The 22,484-nt window shown below is 34.1% G+C and overlaps 1 protein-coding gene across 3 annotated transcripts in view; it reads left to right on the top strand.

Annotated features, from left to right (window-relative positions):
• The window catches only part of TBC1D19 (TBC1 domain family member 19), a 144,117-nt gene that overhangs the window by 27,515 nt on the left and 94,118 nt on the right, over nucleotides 1–22,484 (top strand). For all 3 annotated transcript variants that reach the window (XR_011164570.1, XM_069068830.1, XM_069068828.1), the window contains exons 4-9: nucleotides 584–659; nucleotides 4,740–4,814; nucleotides 8,888–8,951; nucleotides 9,937–9,983; nucleotides 15,929–16,039; nucleotides 20,415–20,487. Coding sequence is in view for 2 of the 3 variants with exons in the window: in XM_069068830.1 (XP_068924931.1) it covers nucleotides 584–659; nucleotides 4,740–4,814; nucleotides 8,888–8,951; nucleotides 9,937–9,983; nucleotides 15,929–16,039; nucleotides 20,415–20,487 (446 nt within the window). In the remaining variant the exon portion in view is untranslated. The remainder of the gene's footprint in view (nucleotides 1–583; nucleotides 660–4,739; nucleotides 4,815–8,887; nucleotides 8,952–9,936; nucleotides 9,984–15,928; nucleotides 16,040–20,414; nucleotides 20,488–22,484) is intronic.

Raw genomic sequence — 22,484 nt, 5'->3', positions numbered from 1 at the left:
TTATCTTCCTTGGAAAAGCAAGAAAGATTGATTTAGAGCACTGAGAAAAGGTTAACATAGATAGAGCTTTTTAAATATTTAAAACATAACCAGTAAATCATCAAGTTAGACAAGCAGTGTAGTGTACTCTGTAGTATACACAGTATTCGACTTGAAGTAAGGAAGATCTGGGATCAAATCCCTCTGACACTTATTAGCCAGGTAACTATGGATAAGCTATTTAATCTCTCTGAATCTCATTTTCCTTATCTGTAAAATGGGAATAGTAATACTTGTAGTACATACCTTACAGGATTTTTGTGAGACTTAAAAGGACAGCCTATATGTAAAGTCCTTTGCAAATTTTAATATGCTACATAAATTTCAGTTACTGTTACTGAATTTCAGTTACTGTTATTGAGATAAGAAAGAAAAATTTATTAGCCCTTTGCATCTTGGTCTTAGGACTGTTGATAACCATCTTGTTTCATTTATAGTGTGTACTATAGGAAAAAGAATATTTCAACTAAAAAATATCCACAGAATCTACAAATCTTCATAAGTAACGTAAATCTTAATCTTCTTTTATGTATTTTTTTTCCAGGTTTCCTTTACCTAGGCATCCTGCAGCACCACCTGAACATCTAAAAGAACCTTTGGTATATATGAGAAAAGCACAGGTTGGCTATTTATATTTATATTTGTATTTATGTTATATATATTACATATATACATTTATATAAATATATGTGTATATATATGGTTTATATATTTTTTCCATCCTACTAGGTGAAAAACCTTTACTGATCTTATAAGTGTATACTGTTTATTAATTAAATGAAACCTTGATAAAAGCAGCTATGAGTAACTATTGAGGTATAAGCAATATAACAAAAGAAATATTTTGTATCTGTTTAGCCATTCTTATCAAAACGTGAGAGTCAATAACTATAGTAGACACTGGAGAAAATAGGGAGGGGGAAAAAAAAGCCCATACCATATTATCCAGAAATTTTAAGTATGACAAAAATGGAGAGAGATGGGGGGGGGGGGGGGGAAGGGGGAGGGGGGGGGGAGGGGGGGGGGGGGGAGAGAATGGGTGAGGAGGGGGGAGGGAATGGTCTAGGACAGAGTCTTGAAGAATTTGAAGTTCTTTGGAATCTTGCTGTAGCCCACCTTTCTAGGGTTATTGTACATTACTGTCCTTCATACCTTCTGTTTTCCGACCAAGTTGGCCTATTTGCTGATTCTTGTACACAACATTACTTACCTGTGTTAATATTTTTCCTCTAATAATAGAAAGTAAGGACCTTGATGTCAGGAATTAGTTTTGTTTTTTACTTTGTATCTCCAGCAGCCAGCACAATGCCAGGCACATAGTAGGTGCTTAATAAATGCCATGGACTGATTCATTGACTGTCAAAAATACTAAAGGAAGGCCCCAAGTATGTTGCAGAACTACATTTAGAGAATTTTTGAGAGAGTGTGGATGAGAGTCATACATTCATGGCAGCTAGATGGCACATGGAGTCAGGAAGACCTGACTTCAAATGTTGCTTCAGACACTAACCAGGGTCCCCAGGCATGTCAGTTAATCTCTATCTACCTCAGTTTCCTCATCTGTAAAATGGAGATTATAATAGCATTTACCTCCCAGGATCATTATAAGGATAAAATTAAATATTATTTGAAAAGCACTTTGCAAACCTTAAAGCACTGTGAAAATGCTAGCTATTATTTTTATTATCATTGTCATGGGACAGAATACCCAGATTGATGAGTTCACAATCCCTTTAAATATCAAAGTATTGTTGTCTTTTAATTTGTCTTCATTAACATTTCTATTTTAACAAATTCCTAGAAAAAGTCAAACCAACATAGTTCAATTATATTAAAATTTTCTTCTTTGACTTTTAGGGTACATAAAATTTCTATCAGAAGTGAAATAGATCTTTTTGAGCCAAGACATCAGAAAGATAATGAGGTGAAGAGAGAATTAATTACCAATTGACAGCTGAAACTTTACTTATGTAGTTCTTTATTTGGTTGTTCCTTGACACAAGGATTACAAAAGTGTTTGTGTTCATAAAAACATCAACTGTTAATAGTTATAAGGACCCTAACAATTAATCTGGTTCATCCATTTCATTCTACAAATGAGGAATGATATTGCTATTTTGTGACACAAAAGAAAGTGTGAGATAACGGTAGATTTTCTGGTTAGCATTGTCCTTTTAAAATATTTATTATTGTGAATATATTGAAAGAAAAAAAATCCAGTTTTACATAGTCATTTTGTAGGAAAATATGACTTCCCAGGTCTTATGTTGATCAAGGTTTTAGTTTGAACTTATATTTTTTAGAATGTTAACAGTTTTATTTAGCCAGACCATAATAGAATCCCCTCTTAAATTTTTTTTTTCAATTTAGCATGGTTGTTTTGAAGAAGAAGCAAGGAAAAAGATTCATTTGTAACATCTACAAGATCCAAAGTCCTTTTTTACATGTTAAATAATAGGAACTTGTTAGGACTTTTAAAAAATTAATATTCAATTGTCATAAACATTTTAAAAGATGATGAAATGTTGCCAACAGTCATTCAAAAGATTTTATTGATTCACTGGCATTTTTTTTTTGCCTAAGCTTTTTGATATTCATGGATATGCAGAAAATACATATGAAACTGTTTGAAATCCTTTGAGTCAATACTGTAGATATCAGTTGTAATGGAAAGTGAATGTAAATTGATAGTAATTTCATTTATACAGGAAATAGGTTACAATAAAAGGTAAATGTCTTCCTTTATTAAAATTTTAGAATGTAAAAGGATAGTCACTGTTCACTTTCCTTTTAATCGATGTTTAAAGTTCTTATTTATTTTGTAAGTCTTTAGGGGGTAGAGATCATTGCTTCCTTTACATTTTGTACTGATGCCTACTGTTCTGAACTTGCAAGCTTACTTTTCCTTTATTGTCTAATAAATAATTTACCAGTCTAAATTTCCCATTACTCTTTTTTTTTTGCATGTATATTGCAGGTAATAAATGAGCATTTGTGCTAAACTCTTTAATATTTATTAATATCTTAATATCATCATTAAATTTTCCCAGTATCCCTTTTAAGTATTAAAGGTTTCATTTCTTACACTCTACAAATGACTATTGAAGATGGGATACCTATGAATTATATAATCATTAAAATTTGAGATTTGAAGTGAATATTGAAAAATAAAAAATTGTTTTAATTTAAAATTTTTTAAAATTAATTTGAGATTAGGAGGGCAGCAATGATCCAAATAGGAAACTTTCTCTGCTCCTATAGGAGTTTTCTCATGTAGCAGCCTGAGAGAATGAAAGTGAACAAGATAAAGGAAACAGTACCAATGCAAAAGTCACAGAAGCTGTTGAATTCATAGGAAAACTAGAAAGCACCATTGTGCAAGGGATTTTTAACACTGACCAAGTAGGCATAAGAAAAAACTGAGGGATTCTCTCTTTGAAGGTATATGGGGGGGAGGGGAAATCAAGCCATTATAGATTTATATTAATCAAAAAGGAAACAAGTTTTTTATAGGTTGTTTGCTTTTCTTAAGTCTCTTTGCTTTCCTAATTATAAATATGTATATCTGTAAAAACATATGGATGTGTGTTTTAATCTCAACTTCTTTAATTTCTCATTTCATTCTTTCACCAAACATTTATTACTTTCCTGAATGTATGCAAAGTACCATGCTTAGTATTGCAGGAGATACAAAGCTCAGTAAAACCCCATTTTTCTTATTTTTTCAATCCAGATAATTTTTATAATCTTTATCCATATTACCTAACCATGGATCCTGCAAGATTCTGTCCTGTTCCCTTTTCTTTTCTCTCTTTGGACTATTTTACTTAGGGACCTCATCAGCTCCCATTGTTTCAATTATTATCTCTGTGCAGATGAATCTGAGATCTACTTATCTAGTCCGAATCTTTCTTCTGACTTCCAATCTTATATCCTCAATTGGCCATTAGACATCTTAAACTGGATATATCTAGAACTGAATTCATTACCTTTCCCCACCAAGCTCTCCCCTCTTACCAGTTTCCCTATTACTTTTGATGGTACTATAATACTTCCATTATTACTCAGGTTTTCAATCTAGGTATCATTTTTGACTCCTCAGTTTCTCACTTCCCACTGTTTTTATTTATTTTACTTTTATTTCATTTTACCTCCATTCATTGGTAACCATAATATATTGTTACTCTGTAGACATTTTTTTTTTTAAAGCAATCGAGGTTAAGTAACTTGTTCAAGGTTACATGGTCAGTTATTTCTGGGTGGGTGCTAAGTGTCTGAGCCCGGAATTCGATCTCCAGGTCATCCCAACACTGGAGCTGGTGCTCTTACTCGCTGTGCTACCTGGCTGCCCTAGACATTTTAACAGTATGGCTAGTACAGTAAATATATTTTGCAGTGTCAGCTTATGTCATTTCACAGAATGCTATAGCATGCTATGCGAATAATAAAATCAAACAATTTGCTGTCGATATTGAAATAACAAGATTTTTCTAATGATTCTATAATCACAATTTTTATCAAACATTTAAAAAATGCTTAAAATTTAATGTTCTTTCAACTATCAATATATCCTAATAAAAATTAAGATTACTAACCACCATTAAAAACACTTTTGTTCTCTATTTACTTCATGTAAAACTTTTATATTAACCATATTTTAAACATGAATTAAAGAAAAATGTACTGGTTTTATGTTTCAGGGAAGTTGGGAGAAAAGAATTTTGAAGAGTCTAAATAGTATGTGTACTGAACTAAGTATCCCATTGGCACGGAAGGTACTGTTAACATTTTTATTGCTTATATATTTTAAATTGAGGTTAATACTTACGGGAGGTACCATGAGAATAGTTATAGCATAGCCAGCAGTAATATATATTTCTCTGTACTGTCTAAGTAGTATGACAATCTCTTTTGAGAAACTTCTATGGGTGAATTACCCTAATGAATGTTATTTTAGTTCTCTGTGGTTACTAATAATGAGTTTTATGGCATACTTTTGTTTCTTAAGAGTAGTTTCTTAAATGGAAACATGTACTTCATTCTTGATTTTTCAGGGACGAGTTATCCAAATCATAGACTCTTTAAGCTTATCAACTATAGTATTAGTATGAATAATGTATTTATAATATATACATTGCTTTTTAGATATTTCACTTTCACTTTTGATTCAGAAATAAGAACTAGTTATGTTAACTCTTACATTCAAAAATTTAACTAGAACATTGTTTACCATGGATTGGGTTGGGGGAAAAAGAAACTAGAATCATTCTCCCCTAAAAAACCTCACCACATGTCTTCAACTCTAACCACATTTACATAGGGCCAATGCTATACCCATAACAGCTGCTATGAATATGCATGTACATTTCCAGAGTAGATTCACAAAATGTAATAAACTCCCTTCCTCAAAGGCAAAACCGAAATATTTATTTGGAGCATCATTAGGATATTTCTCTAATCAATAGTTATTTAGAGCATTTTTTCATATGCTTATAGATGTCTTTAATTTCATCCTCTGAAAACTGCCTGTTCATATTCTTTGACCTTCTCTTTTCTCTTGAGGAAATTTATCTCTTCCTCATTTCCCTAAGTCACCTAACTTTACAATCTTATCTAGCACCTCTGAAAGAGGGTGCCCTATTTCCCCAATTAGTCAAGTCAAAATTATGTATTTGTAAGTGAGAGGAGCAGTCTTCACTGCTGTGGTTCTGTGAGAAACTGTTAAGGGAGTACTGCAATATGCATCTGCATCTCCAATCATAATCGCAGTTTTTATTACTTCTTCCTTTAAATTTCTCATACAGTCTGTATGTGAATACCAGAATCTGTCTCCACTAGGCAACATAAAGTCATGGGATACTGTTTATTGCATCCCTCAGCAGCTAAAGCTAACAAATTAGTTCCATTGTTACTGCCTTGAATATGGTAATTCCTAAAAGCTTGTTGTATAAGGGGATTCTGACTAATACCTATATATTTCAAACAGTCTTTATTATCTATCCATACTCCTCCAGCCCCTTCATCACTGATTCTCAGTTTCCAAGATACTAATGATTCTCCCATTTTGGGGGTGAATAGACTTAAAATATCTGTTACCTCCTACTGAATAAAATCCTTAGTTACTTCCTCAGACACCCTGTGGCTCCCTTGGTTCTCCCGCTTCCTTTGTAGTATTGGACAAGTATCCACATTGCTAGAAGTCTCCTCATCTGAATGTTTCATTTTCTTCCCACGTATCTTCCTCCCAGGTATCTGGGTCCCAGTCAGTCCCCTCATGTGCAAGGGCTGCATGTACCTTCCTCTTGTTAACTTTTCTCTTCATTTTCTGAGTTATCTTCACAGATGTCTTTTCTGCTACCACCTGATACTTTCTAGCTTGCTCTTCTAAAGGAAAGTTTTGATGCTGTAGCATAGAAAGCTTCTCATGCAAATCATCTAACTCCTTTTCCAGTTGAACCTCTTCCTCTAGCAATTTGTCTTTATTTTTACCTATAGTATGATAACTTTTTTTTTTTTAAGCAATCGGGGTTAAGTAACTTGCTCAAGATTACACAGCCAGTTATTTCTGGGTGTGGTACTAAATATCTGAGCCTGGATTTGATCCTAGGTCATCCCGACTCTGGGGCCGGTGCTCTTACTCACTGTGCCACCTGGCCGCCCCTAATATGATAACTTGTTAACAACGTCCATCCTCTTCTACATACCTCTGCCATTTCTTTCCCCAGTTCTATTGGTATTCCTTGCAAACATCTTTCTAAATCTGTGTGTTCTTCCTTCTATAGACTCAGTTTCCAGTTTTCACAAAGTCTGGTGCTTTTAGCCTGTTCTCCCACCAGGGGAGGTATAAGGTAAATCCTCCCATCCTGATATATCCATTTCCTTCCCTAGAGCCTTCCTATCTCCAAGTAAAGATTTTATATTTTGCAATCCCATCCTTCTCACCAAATGTAACACCAATGTGATACCCATAGCAGCTGCTATGAATATGCATACATATTTCCAGGATAGATTTGCAAAATATAATAAACTCTTTTCCTCAAAGGCAAAATCAACATATTTATTTGGAATATCATTAGGATACCAGGAGATATGATTTAACAGGGTACTCATCACCATTCTAGGGAGTGCCAACATCTTAAACCTTCTTCCTGTTAGACCTCCCCACAAGTTCCCCTGGACAAATTCCTCCCTCTGCCCACTCACAGTTTGCTTCTCTCTCTCTGCTCTCTCTCTCCTCTTTGGACAAGCTCCTCCCACACTGAGCTCCATGTGACTCAGACTCCATGTGACCCAATTTCCATGTGACTCAGGCTCCAGGTCACATAGACCTATTAATGGGCAGAGAAAATCTTCCTATTCCATTAACATTACAATCTATTTGCCATTTTATTTTGAATGGGAGAGAGGAAGCAAAAAGGAAGCAAGGATGATTAGAGTGATATCCTGGATTGGCCTTTATATGTCATGAGAATATACATTACACATAACAGTAAGAGGCAGAACTGGGATGTAAACATAGACCCCTGACTCTAAATCTACTTCCATTTCTTTGTTCTTCTCTCTTCCTTTCAATCAAAACTTTTCTCTGTTGGGTAAGATCTTTTTATGTCATAGATGTAGAGAAGGCTTTAGGCTTCTAATTATAGAGGTTCAAAGATATCAAGCAACACCAATAGCTCTTCTTACCTTCAGCATAAATTCTATAAACCAGCCACAATCATAGCTATAATTCCCAGTGCAGTAGCTATGTGGTGGTTCCCACACACTTTCATAAGACACTATTACCTAGATTCATTCTACCACTGAGAGTCTGAATTCAACTTGGAAATTCCATGGTGACTGTTTCTAGCAGTTTATATATATGACCTCACTGCTTGTTCAACTTCATAATCACCTAAAGTAATAATTGCTAAGTAAAACCCTTCCATCACTGGATAAAATACAATTACTTAAGCATAAGACAGTTTCTCTAAAAATGTATTATCTTAATAGCTATTAATTTTCTTCTTCTCATTTTCATTCTGTAAGCCGGTGTCCCCTGACAGGGTGTTTCTGTGTCTGGTACTCATATGAAAAATTTAAGCATTATGAGAATGTCCTAATGTAGTGATAGTACCAGAAATATCCCCTATCTACTAGGTAGAGCACCAGTGGGAATTACAAGCCTTTTAAGGAGTGAGAGGGATCTGAAAATAGTTAATCAACATTACTGCCCCCAAACAATTTGTAGAAATTGATTTTCTGGCAAGGAGCTGGTTTTTTGTATGATGCAGTAACTTCCTAGTACACTTGGTAGAACCTTGCCAGGCAGAGACAGAGTGCAAGGGAAATAACAAACCTCTAAGTTTATTAGCAGAGTCACCATTTGTAATAAAATTTGTTCTCATGTTAGGACAATATACAATTTTATTTTATTATTTTTACATGATATTTTATTTTTTCCTAATTACATGTAAAGGTAACTTTTAACATTTATTTCTTACAAAATTTTAAATTCCAAATTATCTTCCCTAAAGCAGCAAGCAATTTGATCTAAATTATATATGTTCATTCAAATAAAACCTATTTCCATATTAGTCGTGTTGTGAAAGAAGAACCAGAACAAAAGAACAAAAAACACACCCAAAAACATACTATCAGTTCTTTCTATGGATGTGGATAGCATTTTCTACCATAAATTTTTTGGAGCTGTCTTGTATCATTGTGTTGCTGAGAAGAACTAAGTCAGTCATAGTTGATTTTCATGCATTGTTGCTTTTACTGTACAAGAACATATAATTTGCTAAATGTCATTGCTAAACTTTATAAAGTTTTTTAAAATTGAAAAATAACTTTTTTTTTTTGGCAGAGACCAGTTGTAGAGCAAAAGGAACTTCTCAATAAATGGAATGAAATGGGAACTGATGAGCCAGGTATATAAAATTATTTTTTTTTCTTATGTGAAGAGTAATACAAAATTATTTAGTCCACAATTATGAATCTAAAACAGCATATATAACAATTATTGGGGAAAGTTAATGGCTTATTTTTCATCCCCAGTAGGCTTATATAATTAAGTGTGTGTGTGCATGTGTGTGTACACACACACATATATATACATATTTGTATATGTATATACACGTGTACATGTGTTTGTATATACACATATATACATATATCTATAGCTATATAGATGTATAGCTATACTATATCATTTGTTTGACTTTTTATTCTATCTTTTAAAAATTTCAACTAGATTGGCCTATTTTCCTAGTCAATTTTGAGAATCATTTTCATTATTTAACCTTTAAATGCTCTTGGTTTTCTTTTTGAAGTGTGCTCCCTGGATTTCCTTATTTCTAGGCCCTTTATTTAAACTCAGTTTTTTCCAGACTTTAATTTAGATTTTAGAGATACTAAATAGTACAATACAAATTGGAATTTTGCAAGCTGTTTTTTTCTTAAAAGAATATTGTGAATATTAATGGGAATTGTGAATTTATAATGGAAAGAGCAATGGATTTGGAGTCATTACAGATCCTGGTTTATATCTGGGCTCTTGCCTCTTATTCACTGTGTTACTGTTGTTTAAAAGTATGTGGATGGTTTTGTGATTTGGTTCTAGTAGGCATCAATAATTGACTTTAATAAAATAAGAAAACATTGCCCTTATTTAAAATTGAGGGTTTTTTTATATTTGCATAGTTTGATATTCTATCAATCCAGATATATATATAAATTAGCCCTTACAAATTTATGAAGGGAAAAAGTTATTTTTTGGTTATATCATAGGACTTCTGCCATCTTTTTCTATAATAACATTATAAAGTAGTATTAATAAAATTCATATAGTTTATTATAAAAATGCTCAATAATAAGATTTTAAGTGAAGTTTTATTTTAATCTTTCTCATTCTAGATTTAAGCCTTTTCAGACCTGTTTATGCTCCTAAAGATTTTCTTGAGGTAAACACTATTAAATGGATTTTAAAAAATAAGAAAATAATGTGGATCAGAAATATGCTAATATTACTAGAAAACCTCCTTACATATTAACACTGGTAAAGAGAAGAAAATGTTGGGGATCGGAAAGGGGATGAAAAATATAAATCTATTGAGAAAATGATGATACTAGTTTTATAAACTAATAATGGTTTATCTTTTCTGGAAAAATTTTCCATTATCATTGTAAAAAAAGCAAGTAATCTAGGTGGTTAGACTGACTTGAAGACAGTGGGATACTGTGAACAAGTGATGGCATATTATTGTCTCTTTTGTAAAAAAAAAAACCCTAGGAAAGGAGAGGGTAGAACTGGGGAAACCATAGAAAGCTCTAAATGGGAATCTGTAAAAAGCAAAAGTGAAAATAAAAACACAACACACATACAACCCTTATACCTAGCTTTTCAAAAATCAGAAAAAGAATTTATATTTTCCGGACTTGTATAAAACAATGCAATGAATGTATTAAGGTCCTGTTGGGAGGGTTCTGTGCTAGATAGTAAAGGCAGCTAAGTATTGCAGTGAATAGTCTCTGCCTCGGAATCAGGAGTATATGATTTAAAATCCAGCCTCAGACACTTAACTAACTGTGTGACACTGGGTAAGTCACTTAACCTCTGTTTGCATCAGTTTCCTCAACTATAAAATGAAGATAATAGCACTTGAGGAGTTGTGAGAATAAAGTGAGATAATATTTGTAAAACACTTAACACAGTGCTTGACACTTAGTAGGTACTATATAAATCCTTTTCCCCTTCTTCTTTTCCTAACTGCTGACATAAAAACGTGAAAAACATGTTTCTTGCTCTTAACTAACTTATAAGGTAGTGAGAGGGAAGGGAAACAGGATATCTATCTATGTATGAATAAGTATGATATAAGGTACAAAGGAGAGAGGCTACTAATACTTTGCTGGAAAAAATTGCAAAATTAAGAAATCGCTTTGAATTTGGGCAATCAGGGAATTTTTCCCAAAGGAGGTAGCACATCAACTGACCCTTGAAGAAGAGAAGAATTTTAATAAATGGAGATGTGGAAGTGAGTACATTTTAGGCTGGGTAAATCTTGTTCACGTTCACAGGGTTTGAGAGAATATGGGAGGAGATCAGGGAACAACAGTTCAGTTTGAATAGAATGTATGTTGAAGTGTTAAATAAGGCTAGAGAAGTAGGATCAAGAAAGATTGTGGAGGAAGTTAGATGACTAATGGAGAAACGATCAGTTAGGAGACTCACATAGTAGTCCAGTCATTAAGATGACAGTCACCTGAGCTAGGTTGACAACAGAGAGAAGGATATGATATGAAAGAGACCATGGAAATAGAATTAATAGGACTTAGCAACTGATTGGATGGTAGAGGAAGAGGAAAGAATCAAAGAGAATCCGGAATTTTGCACTTAAATGTTTTGGAGGAGAAATAGGGAAGTTGGGAGATCAGATATAATCAGAAGATTATGAGTTCAATTTTGGACATACTACATATGAGTTACAGTAGGGCATCTTTATATCCAGCAGCAACTGGAGATATGAGACTTAAGGCTCAGAAAATACATTAGTTTAGATGTCTATATGTGTGAGCAGAGCCATTAATTTGTAATTTCAGAGGTAGGGAGAGATAGTGGAAATGCAGAGAATTCTCTGATAGCTGATGCAAAGGTGAACCCATCTAGCAGAGTCCTTCCCTTGTTCTTTGAGCAATTGGGTAAGATAGGCCTCGAGAGAGGAGTCATAATGACAGGACCCTGGGGATGGAGAACCATGCCAGGGGAATACTACAAGGTAAGGTGTGATGATGTCAGTCATCATGTGGAAAAAAAAAAAGTGCCCTTCCAAGCAGGAATCATGTGCCTTTTATATCTTAATACCCTGGGACAAAACTCCATTGGCCCTCTGCTAATTATAGCCCTGTTTGTAAGTCATCTATATATAGGTAATAACTGAAGTCATGGAAGTGAATAATATTCCCTGGTGGAGCAAGTATACGGAGATAAGTGAATAAAGAAAAGGATAATGTTTCCCTATTATGTATATGTGGATGTTACAAGCAAAGCAGTGGCAAAATATAAAATAGGTAATTGGGTATATTATAAACTTTTAACAATACCTACCTTATAAGGATATTATAAAAATCAAATGAGATTATATATGTAAGGTACTTTGTAAACTTTAAACCATTTTAACTATTAGCTATTATTATTTTAGTTCGTTTGTTTGATACAATCTATCCACACTTACCACACAAATAACACTATTATGTATTGGCAAGAAGAACATAAAAAATTACAATATAAGTGTAGCAATCTATAATGTTGGGCGTGATAAATTGAAGTTGCATATATAATAATTCTTCCCCTCACTAAATCACTGCAGATCATATTTCTTCCAGCCAGTTCTACTCCCCCCAGTTCCAAATTCCTTGAAATAGTATCAGGTTATCCCCATTGTTGTTTTGCTGTATAACTTTCATATGAGATTTTTTTTTTATTTGCTTGTCAGTTTTCCCTGACTGGTTTAGTCTTCCCTGGACTTACTGGGATCATTTATTTAAAAAAGGCTTGAATATACTTCTAGGCATAGTTTCATTTAATCTTTGTATATAATTCTTAATTTAGTTGAGTAGAAGATTCTGGGGGTATATTCAATTTTTCTGTCATTCTGCAAATCATGTTTTTTAAAAAGGATTTTTTAGGGAGGAATTTTTCTTTCTGTGAAAGTGGACTGGTTAAGAAGCTGAATTCTTTGAGAAAGCTCATTTTCCCATCTTTCTAAAACATTCTCTGGTATAAATTCTAAAATAGTAGGGTCACTTGCCAAGTTCTACTTCAGCATCTAGTTCTTCCTTATTGGTCAGAATCAGGTTCAAAATAGTAATTCTCATCAGGTCCTCTTTCTTTTGAAGAATAAAGTTACCTTTAAGGTAATTCAAGAGTTCTTCAGTTCTGCTTTTAGCAGAAATGGTGTGATAGAAGATGTATACATATTTCAACTACCTCATTAAAAACTACCTCCACCTTATCGCTTGTATCCAAGCCCTTCTCTCTACTCACATAGCCACCACTTTAGGGCAAGTCCTTGTCACCCTTCAACAAAATTGTTGCAGCAGCCTCCAATTTGGTCTTTGTGCCTCAGATCTCTCCCCTACTATATGTTCCATATGGCTGCCAAAATGATTTTCCTTAGATGCAGATCTCATGTGTGATCCCTCCTATTCAACCAACTTCAGTGGCTTCCTATTAATCTCTAGAATAAATTTAAACTCCTTTGTTAAGCTTTGAAAATGCTTTACACCCTAGCTCTAACCTGTCTTTCCAGCCTCGTTTTTTATTAAACCCCGGCTTGTGTTCTTGATTCAGACAAATTTGTCTCACTGTTCCTTACACCCCACATTCTATCTCACATCTCTGCAGTTGTCTGGGCCCCAAGCTTGGCATGTACTCACCTTTACCTCTTGGAATCCCTTTCTTCAGGATACTTGTTAAGCATAATCTTTTTTCTGAATCCTTTCCTGATCTCCCCAACTGCCTATTAGACATCTTGAACTGGATGTCTTATAGACATCTTGGACTCAATATGTCCCAAACTGGACTCATTATCTTTCCCCAGAAAACCTCTCCTCCTCTGAAATTTCCTCTTCTCAAGAGCACCTCCACCTTCCCAGTCTTCTAGGATTGTAACCTATGTGTTGTCCTTGATTCTTCACTCTCTCCTTACCCCCATGTCCAATCTGTTGCTAAGTCCTGTGGATTTTATCTTCATAACATCTCTTGTATATGTTCCTTCCTTTCCTCTGAAACTGCTACCACTACAGTGCAGGCCCTCATCACCTCAAATTTGGACTATTGCAGCAGCCTCTCCCATAAGTCTCTTTGTTCTCCAGTCCGTCCTCTACTCAGCTGCCCAAATGATCTTCCTAATGTTTAGATGTGACCATTTCACCTCTTTAATAAATTTCAAGTGTTCCCTCCCACCACTAGGATCAAATAGAAAATCCTGGTTAGTGTTCAAAGCCCATTGTAATCTGCTCCCCACCACACACACCTTTCCAGTCTTATTAAACCTTACACCCTCCCACATACTCTGTGATCCAGTGACACCTGAACAACACACTCCATGTCCCAACCCCAATACCTGGAATTCTCTCCCTCCTCATCTCTGCCTCCTGGCTTCCTTGGTTTCCTTCAAGGCCCAGCTAAATTTCCCACCTTCTACAAAAGCTTTCCAATGTTTTCTTAACTCTTGTGCCTTTCCTCTGTTGATTATCTCCAGTTTATCCTTGTATGTATCTTGTCTGTAAGTTTGCTTTCATAGTTGCTTACTTGTTGTCTCCTCCATTAGACTGTGAGTTCCCTGAGAGAATGGACCATCTTTTTCCTTTCTTTGTATCCTTAGCACTTAGCATAGTACCTGCACAAAGTAGGCATTTCATAAACTTTTGATGACTGACTTGACTAAAGAACATCATACCATGTTGCTCCCTGCTCAGTAATTTTCTTTGGCTTCCAACTGCCTCTTGGGACAAATTTATATTCCTCTGATTGTCATTTAAAGCCCTTGACTGTGACTCCAACCTATCTTTGAAGGGTTTATGTTATTGTATGTGATACCTCTTCATACATTATATGCTCCAGCCTAAGTGGCCTTCTTACTGTTCCTAATATATGACATTTTATCTCCTGTCTCTGTATCTTTGCACAAGCTGTCTCCTGTGTCTGGAATTAGCTTTTGCCTTTTATAATCTTAAGCTTAAACACTACTTTCTTCATTAGGCCTTTCCATTTCTCATTGTCTCCATTCCCAAAACTATTCAGTATTTATTTTATATATATTTACTTAAGTATGTGTTGTTTCCTCAGATAGTATGTCAGCTCTGTGATGGCAGGGGTTACTTAATTTTGTCATTATATCCCTAGTATCGAGCATCATAGGCAACTGATATATCATTATTTGATTGGCTATTTTTCATAGCATCCTAGTATCTCTAAGTTAAGAAATGAATGAAGTAAAATTAGTTTTTTTCTTAATTTCTACATTTTTATGGCTTTATTTTTCCATCAGTGATTCTGTTAGGTATTTATTGAGTGTCAGCTATGTGGCACTATACTAAAGGATACACACACGGTTCTTACAAAGAAGCTTTCAGTATCACACATTTATGAATTAGGTTCCTAACATCCTATATGTTAATTTTTTATATTATTGAAATCACAGTTAGTGAAATTATATGTAACAGTGTTGACACCAACAGTTCAATGAAACTTTCTTGGTATTGATGAATCATACTTATAAGTTATCAAAGTACACCTTTTTTTTTCAGTTTTAGAAATGTAGGTGTGATTTGAAACATCTAAATCTATAGATTTATATTATAAATTAAGTATAATTATATATAATTATAAAACTATTGTAAATCTATAAGATTAACTAGATAAAACAGTATAGACAAAAGACATGTTTAACTAGTTATCCTCAGACATATATTTCTGCCCTTAAAATCTTACTGAATTCTTTAAGTGTCCTAGGGAAGATCAGTTTTGTTGGGATCATAGGACTGAAAGGAATTCTCAAAACTCTTCTGAGCCACCTCTTCTCTCACAACCTTGTGTCTATACTTATACATTCCTAATTAACTGGTTGTCAATCCTATTTTTAAAATTATTGAAGAAGATGGAGAGATTCTACAATTCCTTTAGTTGGTTCTTATAATTCATTATCTGTGCAGTTAAGACCTTTCTATTTAAAAGTAAAAACTTTTGAATATGTTTTAATATATGATTGTATGAAATAATATGATTAGATTTTCTGCATATTCCAATTCTTAGACATTTAGTAATTCTATGCTGTGAGTTTAGTTGTATTTAAAGTCTAATAATTCATACTGATGACTAATTTTGTTGTGTTTGTTTTTAAAGGTATTAATCAATCTTCGTAACCCAAATTATGAAAATGGTGATCATCTTAATATAAAGACTCATTTGGGTTTAATCCAGGTTCCTCTGAAAGTAAAATATATCTCTGAATTGGTAAGTAAAGTAATTTAAAACTAACATTTTAAAAATATGCAAATTTTTTAGCTAAATACTTATGTACATAATATATTTGAAACTTTAAGAAAATTAGCCAAATGGATGAATCAAAGGTTTTTGGAGTATTACTTGTATTTATATAAGGCATTCCTATCTTGAATCATCCCAAAATATATAAATACTTGAAAGAAAACAATTTATTAACTAAGGAATAGAAAGAGTACACCAAAAAGACCCAGGATATAAAGAACAACTTGCTATTGATACAGTGTTTTTGATCCAGTCACCCATATGTGCCATACCGTTTCTGCTGCTTTTATTGATTATTGCAAAACTTTTCATATGATTTTGCACTCATGGCTTATTCATAAATTGTAAACACAAAAAAAATAGACCCAAATATTGTTAGAATGCTAGAACATCTGATGCTTGCCTGGAAAACTATTCTTTGTTTAAAACAGACCATCAGTACAGTAAAGTAAATGAGGAATCTATGACAGTGCTGAGATGCATGAATGGAATCAAAACGCCCCCCTTAAAAGGACTGGAGAGTAGAGCAATAAACTCCTTCCAAAGCCTTTCTTTAGGGGAGTTTCAGAGCATTTTAGGTAATTCTTCATTTTCTATTAGCCTGCCCTGCTTAGCTTTGACCCCTAACCTCAGGATAAACTGTTCACCTGAAATCTTATACACATGCAGATTGATTCAGCACCTTCAATTGCTTCTTCCTTCTGATTGGAAGGCTAGAGAATGGAGCAACAAACTCCCCTCCACCTCCAAACCTTCTGTTATACAGGGCTCAGAACTTTCCAGGGAACTCTTCACTTTCCATCAGTGGCTTGGACTTCCTGAACATCATGCCCTTGTACCAAGGACCTCTTGCTAGGCCTCTCACTTCTTCTCAGCTTTCTTTGGTATATTGTCTTCCTTCATTAGATTGTAAGCTCCTTGAGGGAAAGGATTGTCTTTTTCTTATTTGTATCCTTAGCACTTAGAACAGTGCTTGGCACATATAGAGGGCACGTAATAAGTGCTTATTGATGCAAACTCAACCAAGTATAAGCCAATAAAAAGGTGGTAAATGTCTGAATATTAATTTGTTTTCCCTCTGATATTATTGCTGATTTATCCTGTATATATTGTATGTGAACTTAGTTCTTTGCATGTTGTGTCCCCCTTTAGTTATGAGGCCTTTGAAGGCAAGAACTGCTCTTTCTTTGTGTCCTTAGCATTTAACTCAATACCTACTACATAGTAGGCACTTCTAAATGCTTGTTAATTGACAGAAACTGAAGGGTTCATGATAGCAATACCAGATCAGGCTATTGCCACCACAAATTAATTTTTATATTTTTATCCCTTTCCTACCCCTTCCCAAAGTGCATCCCATATAATAAATTATATTTTTTTAAGATAAAAAGATAAACATCAACATAACTGATTAGTGCATTTTTTTAGAGTGTGTAAATATGTACAACTCTTATGGAATTCCCATCTTTGCAGAGGAATGAATTGGGGGGGAGAGGTGTCCTTTCATATCTCTTTCTAGCCATGCTTGTTCTTTATAATTTTGCAATATTTAATTTTTTGTTCATATTCTTTAATCATTTATCTGTTGGAAGCCACCCTAAATTATAGAAAACTTATCTCTCAGGGGCCTTGACCCTGTTGTTCTTGTTGTTCAGTCATTTTTCATTCATGTCTGACTTTTTGTGACCCCATTTGGGGTTTTCTTGGCAGAGATACTGGAGTGGTTTGCCATTTCCTTCTCTATTTAATTTTACTGGTAAGAAACTGAGACAGACAGGGTTAAGTGACTTGCGCAGGGTCACATAGCTAGCAAGTATCTGTGGCCAGATTTGAACTCAGGCAGATGAGTCTTCCTGACTCCAGGCCAAGCATTCTGTTCTTGTCTGCCTACCTGCCTGCCCTCTTTTACCGTAAATTGAAGCAAATTTTGCAAGTAAATAGTAGAATCTATGCAGCGCCTTCTTTTAGATTTAAATAATTTACTACTACTGACTACCTAGAAAGAAAGGATCTAGGTAGTCAGAATGATACATCAGAAGGTTATATTTCTTAGTGAACTCATAAGACAGATTACCAAGTGACAAATGCAACTCCAAAATGTCCTTGAGCATTCAACAAATAAACTTAACTAGAATCAAGGCATTATTACACACAAAATTGCTGCCGACAATTTAAAATGTTCCTCACTCAATATCAAAATGTCAAACAGTCCTGACTTCAAAACTATATGTAATGAAAACTTCAAATTATAGAATCTCTAACTGAAGAAATAAAATCAGTATGACACCTTGAGGAAGTAGACATCCTCCCTCTCATCTTGTCTGCTATTGGAGATGCTTTCAGTGAGTTTACAATGATCTTGCATCCCAAAAGTGACTTGCCCAACGTCATACATATAGTAAGTAGCTGAGGCAGGATTTGAATTCAGGTATTAGTTTGAATTAAGTCCAATGCCTTACCCACTGCAGCACCAGCTGCCTCTCTTTGTAACACTGTAACATATGTAACTTGCTCTAATAGATAGGGACCTGGAGTGGATTTTAGTTCTGGACCCTGGGCACTTAACCTCCTAGAGCTCTAGGCTAGAGGTATCATACAGGTAGGGCTGCATTGAGCCCTGACAGTGGAATTTGAACCAGATTGAAAGATAATTAGGAAGTATTTAACAAAGTAAAAATACAATACAACATAGGTCATGTTAATTTGTGGTTTTCTAAGGTCTAAGGTCACGGATCTGGTTTTTACTTAAATTTGACTATTGTCTAGGCAAATTTTTAAGACTCTAGGTTGAAGAGAAGGTGCTAACTAGCACTGGCAGAATGAGTTTCTTAATCTAGGACTTATACATACAAATGAAATTACAGAATTGAACCTCATAATCCTGTGAGTTAGGTGACATTGTTATCTTCATTTCACAGATGAAGCTACTGAGTCTCAGACATACAGGAGCCTGGGGTCCTGTGTCAAGGTGACCCAGCTAGGAAATGTTTGACATGGGATTGAAACCCAGGTTTACCTGAGTCCAAGTCCAGCAATGTATCCGTAACACCATGCTGTCTGTCCTCCTTCACTTGTGCTACATGATCAGTTTTTCCCTGTTCTAGCTGTACATGTTCTTGCTGCCACATTTCGTTGCTTTTTATATGTAAGCCATCATTACCAATATATTCCAGCCTGTTTACATCTAACACAATCTTTGAATTTTCTGAAATATTAAGTGTTTTAAGATTTGTTGTTATGAAAAACTATTTTTAAGTAGCAGATGAAAAATAATTTATAAAATTGAAATATAATGAAAAATATGTGTATCATGATTATGCTTTAGAAATTTCAAAGGAAAAATTGTTCTAAACAAATGTGATTTTTTTTTCATTAATTGTAAGAGAATATCTAGGGAGTAAGTGTTTTTTTTATCTTCATTTTTGCAATCCATTTGATTTATTTGATAATTTATATAGTTGTAGTTATTAGCTAATCTAATTACTTCTCATTTTAAAATTATAATTTAAGCCTGTCTAGTTAAAAAGGAAAAACCCAAACCATGATGTGGAAAATGATAATACACTACTTTGATGAACGTCTCCACAAGAATTGATGTGAGAACATAGTGGTTCTTTCAATAATCATCTCAAGTAATTAAATTAAGAAGTACTGAAGCTATTTAGAAGACCAGAATTCAAGATCTGACTCCATTACCTGCTAGGTATTTGATCATGGGACAGGGCATTCAACTGCTTGGAGCTTCAATTTACCTGCAAAATATGGATAATAATACTTGTACTCTCCATTTCAAAAGATTGTGGCTAGAATAGCATTTTGTAAACCATAGAACTATAAAAAAATGAGTTGTTAGGAAAAGGAAAATCTGGAAGAAAGATTTGAACATTTAGGGATTTTTAATTATTTCTCCTCTAGCTCCACTTTATTGTGTGCATAGTAGACATTAAAAATCAGGATCAGGAAAGTTAAGTGGGAAAAGTACTTGGTAATAGGAAGGCATAAAATTAAAAGTTGTTATTTTTTTTAAAAGAGAATCAGTAAAAGAGAAAAATCGTATGGGTGGGAAGAAAGGACTATTTAGAAAAACTGAATTTCTCTCATCCCTTAAAATATGAATTATACAGTAGTATATTATAGTATATTATATTGCTTTTGTATTACCTCTGTTCTTTACTGTATTTTAAAAGTTAGTAAATGTTAAGTAATAATCTCAGAAAAAAGGCACTCAGCACTATCTGGAAAATGTTTTTCGTTTCTAATAAAATTATTTTTTTATTTGGAGATTTTTAGGAATAGTAAACCTGAGATTCCTGTTTATTCCTATTTTATTTTTATTTTTCAGAAAGAGTTCTTTATTGAATTGAGTTTAAATACAGGACAACTGGGTATTGATGATGCTACACAAGTGCCTCCTGGTAAGTGTCTATCTGCTAAATGAAATATAATAATGATAAATGGCCATCTTTTAAAAGATCATCTTATTTTAAATTAGCCCCTTAACATTTTACTTTAAAAATCAAAATGCTTTTTCTGATCATTATGTTAAGAAATGCTACATAAGAAATTCAGATGGAATCTTATCAGTTATAAGGTATTTTCTAAAAAAATTTTAACTTGGAAACTGTCTTTCAAAAGCTATTAATGATAAAGACTGGACTTGTGATTTTAAAAGTTATTAGGCTTGCAAACAATTTTAGGGGCAAAATCTATATGGTTTGAACTCCAATTTCCCCCTCCTAGTCATCACTATCCATTTGCGCTGTCCTTAATATCATTAAGTTAGGTAAACAATGATATATCTGCTTAAAAGTAAAAGAGGGTTAGAAATAATATTCATATAGACCTTAATTATGCAGATAATTTCTTCAATTTTTAAATTCTCTTTACCTGTGTAGACATAGTTTCAGAGTCCCACTCATCGACTGTCCTAAAAAGATGCCATGAGGAGAAGCCAAATACATAAAATTTCCTATCTGCCCAGTGTCTGATTTTAATTTAGGTTTTGTTTTTTACATTCTAATGGGGGTGGGGAGGAGACAATGCACAGCCAGTCCTGGTCTGTGAGTCCACATTTTCCTGACTTTGAGACCCACTTTATCCACAGCTCTACCATCCTGCCTCCCTATTTAGCACAATATAAATTTTAGGAGATATGGCATGATGATGATAGCTAGCATTTACAGGGAACTTGAAAAAAAAATGCAGTTTTTTCCACATATGATTCTTTTTGAACCACACAATTACTCTATACTACAGGACTTACAAACTCTCCTGTAAAGATGAGAAAAAAGAAGGCTCAGAGGAGCTAAATACCTTGTTCATAGTTATTCAGATTGTATGTAGAGGAGGATTTTTTTTAATTGTAAAAATTTATTAACTAATTTTAAGCATTCATTTAAAAAAATTTTGAATTTCAAATTCATTCCCTCCCTCTAGTTCTTCCTTCAACTATTGAAAAGAAAAGTAATATGATATCAATTATGTATGTGAAGTCATGCAAAACATTTACATATTAGCCAAGTTGCAAAAAGGAAAAAAACAAGAAAAATAAAGTGAAAAAAGTATTCTTTTTTTTTTTTTTTTTGCTTTTTGGAGGGAATTTGGGTTTAAGTGATTTGCCTAAGGTCACAGGGCTAGTTTTTGTGTTCAGTGTCTGAGGTCAAATTTGAACTCAGGTCTTCCTGACTCCAGGGCCAGTGCTCTATTCACTGCGCCCCTAGCCACCCTTGAAAAAATTATTAAAAAAAAAATTTAGGTTTTGTTTTATGCTGTGAATATATATAGTATCTTTTCTTCTTGGTAAACTTTTCATTGCTATCTAATAGGTAGGATTTTATTTTAAACATAGCCTTTGTTTTTTTTTCCTTTTCCTTGATCCTCCAAGAGTGCTTAAAAATAATTTTCAATATGAGTATATGTGTCTTTGAAAATACATTCTACTTTTCAGTGTCACTTTGCTATCACTTAGTTGTTATGGTTGTTTTTGTTATCTCTTATTATTCACTGCCAAAGACTCCTTGCAGATGAGTTAAATTGTTGCTTATTCAATAATAGTTTTTGCTGGTGTTATATTTGAGATTGTAATGTTAATGGAATCTGAAGATCTTGGCGGAGTCAAGATGGTGGAGTAGAAACACGACCTCCCTGCTGCTCTGGCTTCCACCTTCCCCAATCCTTGTAAAAAGGGGACTCTAGACAACCTTTGGAGCTGCACAACCCACAAAATGACACAGAGAAGCTAACCTCCCACTGAGGAAAGTCCAGCAGGCCGGCAGGAATCGTCCAGCACAGTGCTCTGGGAGCTGAGGCCAGCTCCGTGCCCAGGCTTTAGCCCCAGGGAGGGCCTAACCAGCTGCTGGCCAGAGGGACTCCAGATCAGCAGTAGCTGTGGCCGTTTCCAGATTTATCAACA

Source organism: Petaurus breviceps, unplaced genomic scaffold (genome assembly GCF_028583685.1).
Source record: "Petaurus breviceps papuanus isolate PSGF00001 unplaced genomic scaffold, PetGlider_PUasm1.0 140, whole genome shotgun sequence".
Taxonomy (NCBI): Eukaryota; Metazoa; Chordata; class Mammalia; order Diprotodontia; family Petauridae; genus Petaurus; species Petaurus breviceps.
Note: the sequence above shows the minus strand (reverse complement) of the source record. Positions and strands in the feature narration are given on the sequence as shown.